The 18,157-nt window shown below is 50.0% G+C and overlaps 1 protein-coding gene across 1 annotated transcript; it reads left to right on the top strand.

Annotated features, from left to right (window-relative positions):
* The first annotated feature begins 474 nt into the window (after nt 1–474).
* Nucleotides 475–11,350, top strand: LACTBL1 (lactamase beta like 1). Its single transcript, XM_004741222.3, has 6 exons — nt 475–538; nt 2,902–3,011; nt 4,827–4,984; nt 5,975–6,210; nt 9,220–9,325; nt 10,229–11,350. Exons 1-6 carry the CDS (start codon nt 490–492, stop codon nt 11,208–11,210), a joined length of 1,641 nt encoding a protein of 546 aa, XP_004741279.1. The 5' UTR covers nt 475–489; the 3' UTR covers nt 11,211–11,350.
* The last annotated feature ends 6,807 nt before the right edge of the window (nt 11,351–18,157 follow it).

Genomic DNA, 18,157 nt, shown 5'->3' with positions numbered 1-18,157 from the left:
CATTAGGAACATCATAGTAGTCCAACAACTGTTGTATTATGGAGTTGGACTTGTATCACGATGGAGACTTGTACAAAGGGCCGTGGAGGGGACCTGGATGAGGACAGTTGGGGAAGGCTTCATGGAGGAGGAGGCATTTCAGTTAGTCTCAGGTATTTTATTAAGTACACAGGAGAGAGATAGCATACCTGGCAGAGGAAACAGGTTGTGCAAAGGCCCAGAGGTACAGAGGTACACGTGTGGCCTGCCCGTTGAAGGGGTCATACTGGGAAGGACCTTGCTTCTACAGGTGTGATATTTCCCCCAAACTGTGGGCTCTCGTGATGTCTGGGTGAACCTAAGGCACGGTAGGTGTCCTGCTGACTGCTGGGGGAGCTGTAACCTGTGTCCTTCCCCTTCTAGGTAGGCCAGCCGCCACACCTGCCAGGAGTGAAAAAGAAGTGGTTCTTCCCAGCTTCCTGCAGCTTCTTCTTCCTGCTCTCTGTGGTTATGACTGGCTGCTTCCTGTGGCAATACCACCTTCCCAAACTGGAGACCAGTGAGTGCACCCGCAGCCTTGGGTTGCTCCCCACCCCTGTGGGTTCTGTGGGCCGGGAGCTGCCGCTCCTGATCTGAAGGTGTAGGGGCGAGGCCACAAGATTTAGACCCAGAAGCTCTGGCTTTCATGAGGACTCCGACTCTCCCTAGCTGTGTATCTTTGGGCCACTCCTGTGACTTTTCTGTGTGTTGATGCTCTCGTGGATCCCAATATCACTTGGGTTTCCTTAAACTACCTAGTCTGGCTTTAAAACTCAGGATCCTCCAATATGTGCAAACAGAGTTTCTTCAGCCCTCACGGTAGGATCGCCGGGCCCCTTTTAAAGATCCTCCCCCAGCTGTATCTAAGACCCTGGGAGGAACAATGAGGTGTCCAAGAAATGGAGAGATGCTGCCATTTCTTGGAGCCTCTCCATCAGGGGCTGGTCAAGGCTTGGCAAATGAGTCACTGCTGCTGGTAATGCCCACTGCGCCTTCTGTTGCTATAGCAACTCCTCTGACCTCCATCCTGCGGGGATCCTGGATCATCCAGAACCCCAGCTCTCTCCTAAACCCAGAGAATGTCTCGCTCCATTCCTGTCATGTTACAGATATCCAGGCCTCAGTGAGGTGGTCTGAACTCCTAAAAAGTCCCGTGGAAATTGTGCAGAAATGGCTCCTTTTATTTTCCTGTTGGTTTTTCCTTTCCCACCCCAACCTGTTCTTTCTGGAGTAAATTCCTTTATCGGGGCTTCTTAGTTCCTTAAGCAAACAGTCCCCGAGTAGGTGGGTCACCCTGTCCTCTAGGGCCATGCTTCTTAAACCAACAAACTAGCAGCCCAAAGCAAACCAGTATGACTATAAATAGATACAAATGAAATTAAGTGAAAAAAAAAAAGAAAAAATAAATGAAAAAAAAAAGACTATAAAATAGAAGCCCAAGTTTTAAGACTCAACACAAAATTACTCCATCAAACTGCTGTCGAAATTTCTAAATGTGTGCTCTCAAATTTTCTCCTTAATTTGTTCTGAATGGGAAGCAAGCGGTTCATGGACCTGTTTGGGTCTGCTGAGCATGGGGATCTAAGTACTCTCCCTCGTGTGGGTACCCCTTGACAGCCTGTTAGATATGAGGACGCTCTGGTTCTACCCCGTATCTACTGAATCAGAACTGAATTTCATTAAAAAGTAGGCTCCATACCCAGCCTGGGGCCCAGCATGGGGCTTGAACTCATGATCCTGAGATGAAGACTTGGGCTGAGATCATGAGTTGGACGCTTAACCGACTGACCCACCCAGGAGCCCCTCAAATCTGGATTTTAAGATTCTCACGTGACCTTTTGTGCCTATTAATGCAGGGCTGGAGGAACCAGCCCCCCCCAGGGTCCCACCCCAGGGGTGTCACCCCAGTGACACTCAGCTTTGGCTGAGCTCTCCCTACTCCAGCTATTAGACCTGTGTCAGAGAGTTGTTGAGAGAGTTTCCTTCAGGCTTGTCATTTTTCTGTTTGGGACCCTATCACTTACTGAATGCTGAGTAAGCCCCCAAAACTACCGGCTTCAAACAAAGTGATTTATTCCTTCTCCTTATTCTGAGGGCTTGCTGGCGGTTCTGCTGCTAGTCTATCCTGGGCTCTTTCAAGGCCAGGGCCAAGTCCCGGTAGTCTCAGGAGGCAGTGCGAGGTTTCAGGAAGAGGGCCGCTCCTCTGGGCACTTATACAATCCTACTCTACACTTTTTCGAGGCTGAGGGGGAGGTCTGGGGCCGCTATGATGATCTCTCAGCCTGAATCCTGTCCTGCCAGGGTCCACACCTCCCCCCCCCACCCCGAGTTCCCCAGGAAGCCATACACCTGAACCAAAGCAGAATGCGACTTAGAGCAGCTATCCCTGTCACCACTCTGGTGACAGAAGGCACTGTCCCCTATGGTTTAGGCCTGAAGCCCAAGTAGAGCCCAAGTCTACTTCTCCACCCAAATACAGAATCAGAACTAGAGAAGGAGACAAACAGACAGATGTGGCTGAACCTGACCCAAGGAGCCAGGACTTTTCTAAGTCAGCTGATTACATGGAGGGAGGAAGCTGGTCAAGCAAGAGACAGGGGCTGCCAACTGAGGGCTGTGGTGTGATTGGCATTTTGAAGGCCAGTCATCATGTGGTGGGCGTGGCACTATCCCTTCTCCCAGGGAGACTCTGCCTTTTGCCCCTCGCTGCCCATGTTAGGTCACTGTGCCCCACTGTCTTCTGGGGAGGCTGTTGCCAGCTGGGAGGGCTGGTCCCGAGGCATGGCTCTGGCCTTTGCTGCCACCTTCGCATCTCTTCTAGGATGACCCCGGGACTCCTATCCTGATCTCTGTCTCCTGCTCACCATGTGATGTTCCTTCCAGGTTCCCTGGGACCAGAGGTGACTTCTGCCCCTGTGAGCATGTGTCCCCGGCACCCGGAGCCTGTGCCCCTGGCTCACCCCCTCCCTGTGTTGAAGGAGGCCCTGGAAAAGGTCAGTGGTGATCCAAGAGGGACCTGGGTGTGTGGGCTAGGCCTGGGTGGTGAAGGGGAGGGCACGTTCTGGGCACTGGCAGTGGTATTCACTCTCTCAATCATTCATTCATTCAACATACAATTCTTGAGCACCTGCTCTGTGTTAGGCACCAGGGAGACGGCAGGAAGAAGGTTCTGTCCTGCTGTAAAGAAGTACTAGTCTGGAAGGGACAGAATAGTCAAGACAAGTAACAATGATAACTGGGCGGGGGGTCTGTGAGAGTGAGGGTAGGGAAAGTTTAGGAACTATGGGGTACAGAGAATTGGCTCTGGGCTCAGTGGTGTCTACACTGAGATGTGAACAAGTAGGAGATACCCAGATGATAAGCATTTTTATAGTAAGGGAGCTTGGGGGAGCGAAGCGTGTGCTCTGGAGAGAGGGGCCGGCACATGCAAGGGTCCAGGGGCAGTGGAGCGAGGGCAACGCACACACAGAGAGCTACAGGGCAATTCCGGCCGGTGGGGCCAGAGGTGGGGGAGGGAGAGGGGATGTGCGGGGAAGACAGAGCCCCGACCCCTGGAGACCAGGGCCATATCCTTAAACACACCCTACAGCGTAACTGTTAGTGCAGCTAATACGTGGTCGCCAACACGAGACGGGGCTGCTGGCCGGTGCTGGTCTGTGCCCGTCAGACCCCACTCCCAGGTCACTCACCTCAGGAGACACGCACAGAGGTGAAACACGACTGGAAATCTACAAGCAGCAGCACGGCGTGGGGATGTGACGCTGTCGTCTGGGACGGTGGAAGGGACAGATGTGCACACGAGAGAAGGCGTGGGCCAGCACAGAGAGACACCATCAGTGCCTGCAAATAAGTGAAAAGTTTAGTGACGGAGAGGAGGCAGGGGTGCTCTGAGGCTCCAGGGTCACAGTCAGGAAATGAAACAAAGCACCAGCGATCCCCATGGCTGCTCTCTAGTGAGCACCTAGTGTCTGGGGACCTCTTTCTGTGAACCTGAGCCTTGGTCTACAGAGGAAGACACCGAGGCGCATGGAGGCAAAGCTAGCGCTGGGCTGGGAACCCCAGGTGGACAGAGCTCAGCTCCTGAGCTGCGAAGTCGCTTGGCGGGGTGGTCTGGCTGTGAATTAGGAGCAAGGGCTGGAGTTCGCTTGGGCTTTGAATCCTGACTCCACGAACCATTAGCCACTTGCGCAAGCCACTTCGGGTTTCAAGAATCCACTTTTCTCATCTGTAAAATGGGGAGAAGCGAGCACTGCCTTGTTAGGAGGATTAAGTGAGACAATGCATGAAAATAACTTTATATGATGCCTGGCACATGCCAAGTGTCCAACAGATAGAGGAGTTCTCACCGGCACTGCATTTCATTATTGAAAACAATGTCTTTTCAGTCAATGTTCAGAGAGGGCCTGTGCACCCTCTATCATGAATTCTCCACCATTAGGGGGTCAGAACGGGCCTCCTGGAGGTGTTCTAGGGCATCACAGGGTTCAACTAGACTAGTAGTTTAACCCCTCCCTCCTTTTGCATTTTGTCAAAGTAATATTCCTTTGAACAGAAATCTTATGAGGAAGCCCTACACAGAAAACACATTTAGTGGAGCTGGTCTGGTTGCAAGTGGGTGGGGGTCCCATGCCAGGGGGATTCTGAGAACCAGAGGTCCGGAGGCTCCAGCAATAGTGGGGAGAGAACGGAGGGGAGCCAGGTCGGGGCTGCTGTGTGCCAGGGGTGGTATGGGAGTGGGCCGGGTGTGCAGAACAAGTCAGGGGTGTCTCTGCACCTGCGCTCTGAGCCTCCTGCTCTCCTCCTCCAAGGTGGACCGGATCCTGCGTCAGGCACTGTCTGCCCCGGGCCTGGCTGCCATGTCTGCCGTGGTCATCCACAATGACACTGTGCTCTGGACTGGGAACTTCGGGAGGAAGAATGGCTCAGACCCAGCCTCTGGGCCCCCCAATGAGTACACCATGTACCGGTCAGCTGGGTGATCACCGAGTCCTCTGGAGGGTGGCAGGGATGGGAGGACACGGGAGACCTAGGAGGTAGGGGGACTCAAGAGAATCATGACAGTGGGTCCAAGATGCCAGGGCTGTTATTAAGTCCTGACAATTTACAGATGAGGAGACCGAGGTCCAGAGAGAACCAGAGAGTGCCCAACATCACACCACAGGGATAATAGGTCAGGAAGGAATCCCTTCTGGAGAGCCCTTAACCCTAAACCTTCCTAACTAGAAAAGACTCCCTGTGTTCCATTCCCCTGCCCTTCTATCGGCCACAAAGGGACTATAACCAGTTCCTGGCTCCTTGCCCCAGGTCCCTGTCAGTCAGTAGCAGTGGTCCAGATGGAAGAAACGTGGGACCCTCTGCTGCACAGCCAGAGTCTCCCCTCCGAGGAGCTGCCTGTGAGATCCTTAAAGTTGACCATGCAGAGTGAACATGGTCACTCCTGGAGATACTTCGAGGATGTCAGGGGTTCCAATCACACTGCACCTGGTGTGCCAGGCACCGGGCCAACGATTACATTTGCTATCACTTACTGAACACGTACATACCTGCCGGGTATGCTGCCAAGCACTCTACGTGCCCAATCTCATTCAATCTTTACGACAACCTATGAAATGGACAATGACTCTCAGAGAGATCTAGTGCTTGCCCAAGACCACTTGGCCAGTGTGAGGCAGAGGTATGAGCCCAATTCACGTTTGTCCCAGATTGGGAAGGGCTTGGGTTAAGGGCTAGCATGGGGATAGGTCAGGAGTGTGCCCCCACCACTGTGGTATGTTCTTAAACATCCCAATGGCAGTTTTACAGAGGCTGGTGAATTTCCATCTGAGACACTAGGGGAGGGTAGACTCGGTGCTTTCCTAGAACTCTAGAAAGTTGGGGGGGTGGGGATGCAGGGTGGAGGTGCGTTGTAGGGCCAACTGCATGTCCTCTGCACCGTTGTGCTCTTAACACTGTCCAGGATCTCCAGCATCTCCAAGATCTTTCCAGTCCTCATGCTGTACCGGCTGTGGGAGGAGGGCATCGTGGCCTCCCTAGATGACCCTCTAGAAAGGTACGCCAGCACCTTCACCATTAACAACCCGCTGGGCATGGCATCAGCCCCTGAAGAGAGCCTGATGGATGGGCTGGAGCAGGTGGGCCCAGCCCCCAGGCCTTCGCCGGTCACCCTCCGAAGGATGGCCAGCCAGCTCTCAGGTGAGCAGCTCTGAACTTTCCCAGCTCAACCCAAACCGTTTCAGGTGCGGGAACCGAGCAGCAGGCCCTCACCCAGCCTGGCCATCCCACCCATTCCCCATGCCAGGCCAGGGAATATCTACAAATGGAGAATGGCTCAAAAACCTAGGAGAGAGCTATACAATCAAATAAGATGCAGCCCGAGAAAAAAGGGGTAACAATGTTCTTTATTACGAGATGGAATAAGATATAATGTTAATTTAAGTGGGACAAAAAAGCTCAAACAACATGTCATATGCTACCATATGAATGGATAAAACAATATACACTATATAGGGTGCATATGGGTGTATGAAAGTGTATGTGTAAGAAAGTACAATGTACATATTACATGACACACTTATATAAACTATGTGAATATACACATACCAGCAATTTCATCATTTAAAATGGCCTGAAGTCTCGGTTGATGGGTGTGGCTGGTTATCACTTCTGAGCCCTGATGGTGTACCCAAGGCTCAGCGAGAGGACGGAGCCACTGCAAGTAGCTTATGCAGGACAGGGTCAGTCTTCTCATTTTTTTTTTTTTAAAGATATTATTTATTAGCAGAGGGGCAAAGGGAGAGGGAGAAGCAGACTCCCTGCTGAGCAGGAAGCTTGACGAGGGGCTCCATCCCAGGACCCTGAGATCATGACCTGAGCCGAAGGCAGATGCTTAACTCACTGAGCCACCCAGGTGCCCCAGGACCAGTCTTCTTGTGGGAGAATGGCCCAGTGGTTAAGGGCATGAGCACTGAAATTCCATCTCTGCCCTCTTTGATTTTTGGCAAGTCATTGAACTTCTCTGAGCCCTACTTTTCTCCTCTGTAAAATGAGTGTGGGTTACATTATTCCTGGGGATTAAATGAGCTAATGACTGTAAAACACTTAGCGGGGCACCTGGCACACAGCAGGCCCTTGTCAATGTAGCTTTGGTTATTATAGCCAGGGTTGGACCTATGTTTGGTGGGGCCTCATGTGGATATAACCCTGGGGTCCTCTTTAAGAATATATTGTTACAAAATCAAAATCAGATACAGGTCTTGGAAGGGGCCATGCAGATGAGGAGCCTGGAAGCTTAGGCTCTAGTTAAATCCTCCCCAGGGGGTTAGAACTCTGACTCCAGGGCTCCCTCTAGGGGCTGTGTTGTGGCTTCTTGTTTACCCATAAACCCAAGGACCCCAGCGCTTGGTTAGTTTTAAAACATCCCACATGTCTTCTCCTACAGTCCCAAGAGACTAGCTGAACAACTGCTGCCTGCATAACTCGGTTCTAAGCTCTCAATGTCTTCTGTGATTGACTCTCACTGTTATCTGGAGCTCTCTCCCATTCCTGGAGCTTTTCATCCCCTCTCCAAGTTAAGCCTTCTAACACCTCACCTCAACACAACACCACAGCAAGTGCTTCAGCCCATTTAAAGATGAGCAAGTAGAGGCTCAGAGAGGTAAGGTACATGGTTTGTGGCCACACAGCAAGAAGTGTCAGAGTCAGGGGGCGCCTGGGTAGCTCAGAGGTTGAGCGTCTGACTCTTGATTTCAGCTCAGGTCATGATCTCAGAGTTGTGGGATCAAACCCCATGTTGGGCTTTGCGCTGGGCATGGAGCCTGCTAAAGATTCTCTCTTTTCCTTTCCCTCTGCCCTTCCCTCCTCTTCTTAAAAAAAGAAAGAAAGAAAGAAAAGAAGAGAAGAAGTGCTAGAGTCGGAACTTAAACCCAGGACCAAGACTCCATCTCCCAATTGCTTAACCCAAAAGCCTTTTGAGTCACCCGGACACCTCCAATCCCCACACCCTCCACATCTCCTCCAGGAGCAAATTCTGTTGGCTCCCCACTCAAAATATATCCAGAATCCAACCACTCTGCTGCTAGCATTCGAGTCTAAGTCACCATCCATTAAACATGGATTTTTCAAGTCTCCTTACAGGCTTCCTTGCTTCTGCCACTGCTCCTCCCTCCGCCCCCTCACCCCCAACGTCTGTTTTCAAACAGCAACTGGAGCAATCCTGATAAAATATATGTCAAATCACATCACTCCACTGCTCAAAACCCCTGTGGTGGTCCAATCCCACTCAGAGGAAAAGCCAAGTCCTTCCAGTGTCCTCTAGCACCCTGTGGCATATTCCTGTCATGTCTCAGCTCCAAAGTCCTCCCCTTCTCACTCCTCTTCAGCCACACTGGCTATTCCTCACTGGTCCTCAAACATGCCAAGGCATTTCTGCCTCAGGGCTTTTGCACTAGCTGTTCCCTCTGTGGGAGACATTCTTTCCCCACACAGCTCTCACCTGCTCAAGGTATATCTGAGGCCTTTCTCTGATATACCCTTGGATAAAATAACAATCCCTCCCTTCTTACATGCAATTATTTTTCTCTACAGGATGAATATTTATTTCTTGCCTGTCCCCTCCACTAGAATAGAAATTCCATGTGGGCAGGGACTTTATTTTGCTCACTACTGAACCCCCAGTTTCCAGAACAGTCCTTGAAACAAAAGGGATGCTTGAAAACTACTGAGAGGAAGAATGGAAAGAATCCCAGTCCCGTGACCCTTCCCATATTTGTCACATCCAATAAACAGAAAATTCCAAGTGGGCAGAGGAGCGAACTGGTTCCACAAAACCTGCTCGGGTACTGACCCCAAGAATTTGGTGGACTCAAACTTCTATGGTGGATGATAACAATTATTTTTTGAACAGTTGCTATGACCAGACCCCATGCTGAGCATTTTATCTCAACTATCCTCACATGAGCCCAGCGATATAGGAAATTATTTCCCTCATGTTACAGATGAGGGGACTGAGGCTCAGAGAGGTTAAGTGACTTGCCCAATAAAACTAAGGCACGATTAGAGTCCAGGCTAGACTTTTTTTTTTTTTTTAAGTGATTTTGTGGTCCTTACCTCTCAGTTCATGGAAGGTGGGAGAGGGAGAGCACCCAGGGATCCACTATCCCACGATCAGCTGGCCCAGCAGGTCTGATTGATGCTCCTTTGCAGGGCTGCCCAGAAGGCTCCGATCCACTTCGCTGCTGTGGACGGGCAGCACCCAGGAGGCCCTGAGCCTGCTCAAGGATGACGTCCTGGTAGCAGACCCGGGAACCAGGTGAGGAGTGTGTCTGATGCCCCACACAAAATAGGAACCACCCAAGGTGACATAGCCCTCCTAGGACAGAGTCTGTATCACTTTGTCCTAAACAGGGATCCCTGAATGTGTTCCCTGTTCCACAGCTGGGCGGACAGGCCCAGACAGGGGGCACAACAAGGCATGGGGAAGCTGGGCCCAGATCTAGTGTGAACTCCGTATTCTGTCGATTCATCAACTCAGCTTTCATTGAGCATCTACTCAACTGAGATACAGCACCTGGCTATTGAGATATGGCAGGGAACATTATAACCAGGCTGCTCCTCGCCAAGTGTACATTGTTCTGAGTGAACACCGGACATTTTCATCAGTGAACAGATAAACGAGGGAAATACAGATTTTGCCAAGTGCCATAATGGAAATACATCCCCCAGCCCTCCCCCCAACCCCGGCTTTGGGAGCAGTAGGGTTTGGGAGAAGGATGGGGTGAAATCCTGCCTCCTATTTGTTATACTTGAGCTAGGAGCTCCCTGTCATTTTTGCCCTACAATCGTCTCTAGTTTTCCATTTGATAAAATAAATCATACTAAAGTGTAAAGAACTAAGATTTGTTTTATCACTCTCTTAGGGGCATCGCTGAGTCCAACTCTCCCCAACCTGCCCTGTGCCCGTGGGCAATTCTCTGCCCGTCTCTGGGCTTTAGTCTTCCCAGATGTAGGATAATGACTTGTATTCAATGACCTCTAGAGTCGCTGTTGAGTCTGACCTTCGGGGATGCAATGAAGCAGGTTTCTTCTCAACCCCATCCAGTCCAACGAAACTCTGGTGGCATTTCAGACAGTCTGAGCAGGTGGCACGGGGCTCTTTAGGGCCTGGAGACACTCCTCCAAGGCCACATCCCAGTTTCCACCCTTCCTCTTCCAGGTGCCATTACAGCACGCTGGCCTTCTCTCTTCTGGCCCACGTCCTGGCAGCGCACACTGCTGAGGGTGATTACCAACGCTGGATCGCGGAGAACGTGCTGGAGCCGCTGGGGATGGCGGACACCGGCTTCGACCTCACGCCCCTTGTGCGCGCCCGCCTGGCCGCCGGCTTCTACGGCAGCGGGCGGCCTGCGCCGCTCTACGACCTGGGCTGGTACCGGCCGTCCGGCCAGATGTACTCCACTCCCGCCGACCTGGCCAAGCTGGCTATGGTGCTCCTGGGCAGCGGGCCCCGACGTCTCCTGCGGCCCGACGCGGCCAAGACCCTGCTGGCGCCGCTGCTGGCCTGCTCGGGCGCCTACTTCGCCAACGAGACGGGCACACCGTGGGAGTTCCACGCGCAGCGGGGCTACCGCGTGGTGCGCAAGGACGGCGACCTGGACGGCTACGCGGCCACCTTCTCTCTGGTGCCGCCGCTGCGCCTGGGCCTCGTGCTGCTGCTGGCCGGGCCGCGGCCTCCTGGGCGCGACCTGGTGGCGCAGGCCTATGACGTGCTCCTGCCCGCCATGGAGAGGGCCTTCCGGGAGGCCGAGCCCCGCCCCGCGCCGCCGCCCAGCGCGCGCCCTTTCGTGGGCTACTTCACCTTCGCCAACAAGACCTTCTACGAGGTGCGCCCCGGGACGGCGGGCGAGCTGCGCCTGCGCCAGTTCGGGCCGCGCGTCGAGGCGCTCGTGCCCCCCGCCTTCCGCACGCTGACGCTGCGTCACCTGCGCGGCCGCGTCTTCCAGCTGCACGTGGCGCGCGAGTTCCCGTGCGCGCTGCCGCTCGGCGACGCCTGGCTCTCCCTCGAGGCGCAGCACGGCCAGCTCGTCCGCTTCTACCCGGTGGACCGCCACGGGCTGTCCCCGGGCTTCGACGTGCCGGGCCTTAACACCTACCGGGTGCTGAGGCTGCAGCGCAGGCCCGTGTTCCAGCCCCAGTGACGCGGGGATCTGGCCCTCCTGAGCCTTCCCCTTCCGCGAGGTGTGGAAGGGGGAGCTGCGGAGGTGGCTCTGGAGAAGCCGACCCCAGCTGGCTTTTGAACTGTTCGTTATGCCGGGGTGGGGGTGGGTGGAAGAGTTAAATAGAGACATTTAGAGTACGCACTTAGAAACTTTCATAGCAAGCTGACAGCGTACTTTCTTTAAAAGATTTATTGGAGAGGGAGCGAGTAGGGGGAGGGGCAGAAGGAGAGGGAGAATCTCACGCTGACTCTAGGCTAAGCCCGAGGGGAGGTGGGACTCGATCTGACGACCTGAGACAAAATCGAGAGTGGGCTGCTTAACGGATTGAGCCACCCTCCTCCCCAGAGTACCTTTGTGTCTGTTGAATATAAGACAAAACATGGGCTTGTATTTTGTCTTTTAAAAATCAACCCTACTGAGGTTTAATTTGTATGATCTATATACATTTACATAAAATGAAATGCACACATTAGGTATGATTTTGACAGATATTTATGCCCACTATTATCAAGATATGGAAAATTTCCAGTGTCCCCCAAACTTCTTTTGCTGTCAGTCTCCTCTGCTGCTCCCAGCCCTGGGCAACTGCTGATCTATTTTTAGCACAATGGATTAGTTTCGCCTTTTCTAGAATTTCATATCAATGGAATCATTTCATTGCCTGTTCTAGAATTTCATATAAATGGACCCCCCCCCCCCCGTGCCCCTCCTCAGGATGTTTATGAGGTCCACCCATGTTTTTGTGTGTATCAATAGTTTGTTCCTTTTTTTTGCTAAGTAGCATTCCATTGTATGGGTGTATCACATTTGCTTATCCATTCACCTGCTGATGGACATTCAGGTTGTTTCCATATTTGGGCTATTGGGAAAAAGCATTTCTGTATAAGTCATTTTGTGAATACATGCTTTGATTTCTCTCTGACTTTTCAGCTTTAGGCATGCTAGCGGTTGCAAAGTCCTATCTCACTGCGGTTTTAATTGTATTGTATTTCTTGTATTGTAAAATTTCTCTGTATGCTCTGGATACAAACGCTTTGTCAGATCGGGTATTATAAATATTTTCCCTCAGTCTTTGGTTTGCTTTTCCAGTTTCTCTCTTAATGAGAGAAGTGGGCGAAGAGCTAAAGTTTTAAAATTTTGATGAATTTTATGCCTGTTGGATCTAATATAAAATTTAGGCTTGTCTTTCACATGTCCTTTTAAAAATTAAACTTTTTATTTTATTTATTTATTTTTTATTTTTATTTTTTTTAAAGATTTTATTTATCCATTTGACAGAGAGAGATCACAAGTAGGCAGAGAGACAGGCAGAGAGAGAGAGGAGGAAACAGGCTCCCTGCTGAGCAGAGAGCGGGATGCAGGCCTCGATCCCAGGACCCTGAGATCATGACCGGAGCCCAAGGCAGCGGCTCAACCCACTGAGCCACCCAGGTGCCCTAAACTTTTTATTTTGAGGCAATTATAGATTCACATGCAGTTGAAGGAAATAACCAATGTATCTTTCACCCAGTTTCCTCCAATGGAAACATCTTGCAAAACTGTAGTACAATAGCATAAGCAAGTAATTGACTTTGATAGAGTCAAGATACAGAATATTTTCCTCAGGGCAAGAATCCCTCTTGTTGCCCTTCTCTGACTGTGCCCATTTGCTTACCACCCCCCCCCAACTCCTAGCAACCACCAATCTGGTTTCCATTTCTGTAATTTTTCCATTTCAAGAATATTATAGGTATGGAGTCATATAGTGTGTAATTTGGGGAGTGTTTTTTTTTTTTAAAACTCAGCATAATCCTCTGGAGATTTGTTCAAGTTGTTGCAAGTATCAACAACATTTTTCTTTTTGTTGTAGACTAATGATTGCACAGTATGGATGGACCACAGTCTATTTAACCATTCATTTGATGAAAGACATCTGGCTTGTTTCCAATTTTAGGCTGTTAAGGATAAGGCTGCTATGAACCTTTGTTTACAGGTAACTGTGTGAACATAAGTTCTTATTTCTCTGGGATGAATGCCCAGGAGTGCAACAGAGGAGGTGAATGGGAGTTGTTTGCTTTTGTTCTGTTTTGTTTTTAAGAGACGTGTCAAACTGTTTTTCAGAGTAGCTGTACCATTTTATATTCTGGTTGGCAATATAGAGTGAACCAGTTTTTTGCATATATATATTTCATTTTATTTTATTTTTTTTAGTTTCCCCACATCTGTGCCAGCATTTGGTATTGTCACTATCATTGTTTTTGTAATTCTAATTTCTTAATAATGAATGAGATTGAATTTCTTTTCATGTACTTTTTTGCTATCCGTATAGCCTCTTTGGTAAATGTCTCTGTGTCTTTTGCCCATTTCCTGATTGGACTTTTTAAGAAATTGTTGAGTTTTGAGAGTTCTTTATACATTCTAGATACTAGGCCCTAGTTTGCAAATATGTTCTAGTTGGCAGCTTGTCTTTTCATCCTCTTAACAAGTGTGTGGTGGTATCTCATCATGGGCACAGCTTTGGCCCCTGGGTCATTGCCATTGTGTCTTCTATGTTCCTTGTTCCTTTCTGGCTTTACCATACTTCCCTGGCCAAACCCTGGGCAGAGATTTGCATCTCTGCCCCTGACTGCTCTCCTGACCCCAGACTCACAAGTCCCACTGTCTACTTGATGTTTAGGAGGCATCTCTACCTTGTGTTCAAAACAGAACTCTCAGTCGCACCCCAGACCAGCTCCTCCTGTAGTCTGCCCATCTCAGTGGCAGCTCTGTCTTTGCTGTTGCTCGGGCCGGACTCCTGGATCCTCACTTTCTCTCACATCCGTTCTACCCACAAGTCACACTGGCTTACCTTCACACTGTGTCCAGAATCCAATCCCTTTTCACCTCCTCTGCTCTTCCTGCCTTTTCTGAGCCATCATAATAACGGTTCTCTGTCTCCCCACTTCCACCCCTGCCCCTGTGATGGTTAGTTTTCTGTGTCATCATGACCCGGGTAGATACTCGGTCATTCAAACACTCATCCAGGTGATACGGCAAAGGTGTTTTGTAGATGCGGTTAACATCTCCAATCAGTGGACTTGAAGTAAAGGAGATGACCTTCGATAATCTGGGTGGGCCTCATCCAATCCATGAAAGACCCGAGGAGCAAAACCACAGTTCTCAAGGAAGAAAGCTTCTTCTGCCTCTGGATGCAGCATCGGCTCCTGCCCGAGAGTTTCCGGCCGGCCAGCCTCCCTACAGACTTTGGATTTGCCAGCCAAATCATGGAAGCCAGTTCCTCGAAATAAATCTCTTCATATATATCCTAGTGGTTCTGTTTCTCTGGAGGACCCCTGATGAATACAGTCCAGACATCGTTCTACAGAGCACTCAGAATGATCCTTTTAAAAGTCACATCACGGCCCTTGTGTTCTCCAATGCTCCCAGGGTTTTCATCTCATTCAAAGAAAAGCTGAAGTCTTTATCATGGCCTGCAGAGGACCCTGGTTCTTCCCACCCTTGTTCTCTTGGCCTCAGCCTTCCCGGCCTCCTTGTGGCTCCTTGAACATGTCAGGTGTCTGTGGCCTCTGCTCCCGCTGTCTCCTCTGCCCCTGTGTTCTTCTCCAGAAAGTCAGTTACTGGTCCCTTACCTTCTCAGCGAGCCCTTCTCTCCACCCCGTTCTTGCAAATTGATTATTTATTTATTTATTTATTAACCTATGTCTGTAGCTGCATAACTGCCACCGAGATCAAGGTGTGGAATGTTTCCATCCCTTCCTGTGGTTTCCTGGGAATAACTATTCGTGAATTCTACCACCATTGATTAATTTGACTTTTCTTGATCTTTTTAAAAGTGAAATCTTAGATGGGGCGCCTGGTGGCTCAATCAGATCTGATTTCTGCTCAGGTCATTATCTCGGGGTCCTGGGATTGGGTCCCCAGCTGAGCTCCTTGCTCAACAGGAAGTCTGCTTCTCCCTCTCCTTCTGCCCTTTCCCCTACTCCTGTGCGCTCTCTCTCTCTCTCAAATAAATAAAATTAAAAAAAAAATCTTAGACTATGCACTCTTCTGTGTCACTCCTCTATTTTAAAATTTCAACACAGCCCCCCTGTCCTGAGAACTCCTCAGACCCTTTGCCCACTAATTTTTCTCATGGTTTCATTTCCACCAGACATACTTGTATTCAGTTGTTTAAGCACCTATCTTCCCTCACCAGGATACGCACTCCACATGGACAAAGTTTTCTGTGTTTTGTTTATCACTGTATTCCCAGTGCCTGGTGAACCGACCATCAGTTGTAGGCAGTCAATACATATTTGTTCAGGAAATACTGAGTCTCCATTTTCTAGATGATGACATTGAGGCTCAGAGAGGTGAAACTGCTTCCCCATGTCACACAGCATTAGTGATAGAGACAGGATTTGAATTTCAGTTGTTTGAACCCAAAGACTGTGCTCTTAACCTGCGGCATTAGTCCCTCCACAAATGCAAATCCGCACACTCCTATTCATGGGTCTTTATGGAAGGGATGTGGATGGGACACGAAGGTATTAATCCATTCAGAATATTTTCTGAGTGCCTACTGTGTGCCAGGCAGTGTACCAGCACCAGGGACATAATAATTAGCACAGATACATCTGTATGTTTGGATCTGTATTTCTGTGCGCATAACTGTTTAACTGTAGTGGATAAACACGTGTGTTTGTGCCTGGAGTGCTTTTCCCTATGTGTATTTGCAGGTGTGTGTCTTCTTTTGTGTAAATGAGTGTAACACTGTGCCCAAGTGTGTAGGGATATGAGATAGCACAGTTTTGGGACAGACCACCTGGGTTCTAATCCTGGCTCCTGTCCTTATCAGCGATGTAACTGTGGGCAATCTTCAAAGTGGTGTACCTTAGTTTTCTATCTATCAAATGGGGATAATGTCTGTTGTCCACTTTCTGGCATGCTTTAGGGAATTGCTACTCAAAATAGCGATGGGACTGGTGCCTGTCCCAGAACTGTTGGTCTCTGGTCTATGACAACACAGGCACAGAAACTTCAGAAATATTTGTGGGGTTGTGACATTGCCGTCACACCCCAGTGAGAGATCAGGGACCGGTCTCATGGAACAGGGTACAAACAAGTTTGGGGATTGAGTTCGCAGTCAGACCATATACTGATCCACAAAAGAGTGGAAATTAAAAACCAAATAAAACCCTTCAAAAACAAACCTAGTCTTTCACCACAGAGAGTTTGAGAAGCAGGGATTTAAAGGATTAAGCAGGACGATACATGTAGAGCACTCAGAACCACTTCTGGCACAGAGGAAGGATTCTGAGGGTTCCCTGTGGTCATCCCGTGGGGGTGAGTGTTGTGTATACGTGACTTGGTGTGTATGGGGGGTGTTTGTATATGAGCCCGCGGCTATGGGTGCATGTGTGTGAGTGCGTGTGTGCCTGTTTGCAGCTGATGGCAAAAATGGGTGTGTATTAACACATGGGTGCCTCTGGGTGAGACAGGGTCTTACGCATGTGGGTGAGTATATATAGGGGTGGGGTCTGGGCGAGGGGGTTGGGCAGGCTTCAGTACATTTCTTAGGACTTTCCATCACGAGGTGGGGGTGGAGAGTGGCCATGGCGGCAGCACCGGTAGAAATAAAGTCTCGGGCTTTACCATTGTGCCATCCAGGGGACAGCAGAGGAAGAAGGGTCAGCAGAGGATGGGGGCGGGCAAGGGGTGCTACTGGCCCAGGACTCCGTGTGCTGAGTCATTAGGATTCTCCAGCAGGGTTGGTCCAGGCAGACACTTTAGTCTGATGGGATTGGTGGGGGTTGGGGGAGGAGGTGAAGGTGGGGGTGGACCCTTGCTACAGTCCCACCTGGTGTGGGGGGAGGGGGTTCCATGGCTATGATGCCAAACCTAGTGAGAGTCTATGGGAGAAATCTCTTTCACTGTTTCTCTTTTCTCCTTGATGGCATCTTTTTGTTACAGGGACCTCTCTGTCCCTGTGAAATGACCGAGATTGTGGATGCCTGTTTAGAGCCAGGAGGGGCAAAGACAGGTTCCGGCTGTTCCCTGGGTGGGAAAGAGGAAGGTTGAGAGGAACATGGGTTTGGTGAGGGAGCTGGTGGGGATGGAGCAGGAGACCCAGGTCAGTGTCCCTGAGTTGGAGCAAGCCCTCATGAGCTTATGTTGGATCTTGGAATAGGCAGGAGAGTCTACGGGGAGCCCAGGATGGACCAGGGACTGGGGCAGGTGGAAGTGGGAAGAGGATCCAGACTTCTCAGAGGAACTGGCCTAGGACAGACAGAAGCTGTCAGAGGCCCCAGGCTGTTGAAGGAGGGGCCAAGGTTTGCATGCCAGGCTCTAACTGTGCTGTGTGTCCATGGGTGCTGTGTGACCTAACTGGCCTCACTGTGTGCTCTCAGAATCTCCTTCACCCAGTACCCCTAAGCCCCTGATACGAGATGGCAGCTCACAGTCTGTAAGTACAAATGGGTATAAAGAATCACTTATTATTGGTGACATCACAATTCCAGACTTCAAGCTCTATTACAAAGCTGTCATCATCAACACAGTATGGTACTGGCATAAAAACAGACACATAATCAATGGAATAGAACAGATATCCCAGAAATAGACCCTCAACTCTACGGTCAACTAATCTTCGACAAAGCAGGAAAGAATGTCCAATAGAAAAAAGACAGACTCTTCAGTGTTGGGAAAATTGTACAGCCACATGCAGAAGAATGAAACTGGGCCATTTCCTTACACCACACACAAAAGTAGACTCAAAATGGATGAAAGACCTCAATTTGACATAGCAATCCATCAAAATCCTTGAGGAGAACACAGGCAGCAACTTCTTCAACCTCAGGTGCAGCAAATTCTTCTTAGAAACATCACCAAGGCAAGGGAAGCAAGGGCAAAAATGAACTATTGGGACTCCATCAAGACCAAAAGCTTTTACACAGAAAAGGGAACAG

The sequence above is a fragment of the Mustela putorius genome, unplaced genomic scaffold (assembly GCF_011764305.1).
Source record: "Mustela putorius furo isolate JIRA1106 unplaced genomic scaffold, ASM1176430v1.1 tig00003853_pilon_pilon_pilon, whole genome shotgun sequence".
In the NCBI taxonomy this organism is placed as follows: Eukaryota; Metazoa; Chordata; class Mammalia; order Carnivora; family Mustelidae; genus Mustela; species Mustela putorius.
The sequence above is the reverse complement of the archived record's forward strand: the minus strand, read 5'-3'. Positions and strand labels throughout refer to the sequence as shown.

Coding starts and splice junctions, on each gene's coding strand:
- LACTBL1 (XM_004741222.3), top strand. CDS start 490: ATGACTGGCTGCTTCCTGTGGCAATACCACCTTCCCAAACTGGAGACC. Junction 539..2,901: donor CCTTCCCAAACTGGAGACCA/GTGAGTGCACCC, acceptor TGTTCCTTCCAG/GTTCCCTGGGACCAGAGGTG. Junction 3,012..4,826: donor TGAAGGAGGCCCTGGAAAAG/GTCAGTGGTGAT, acceptor TCCTCCTCCAAG/GTGGACCGGATCCTGCGTCA.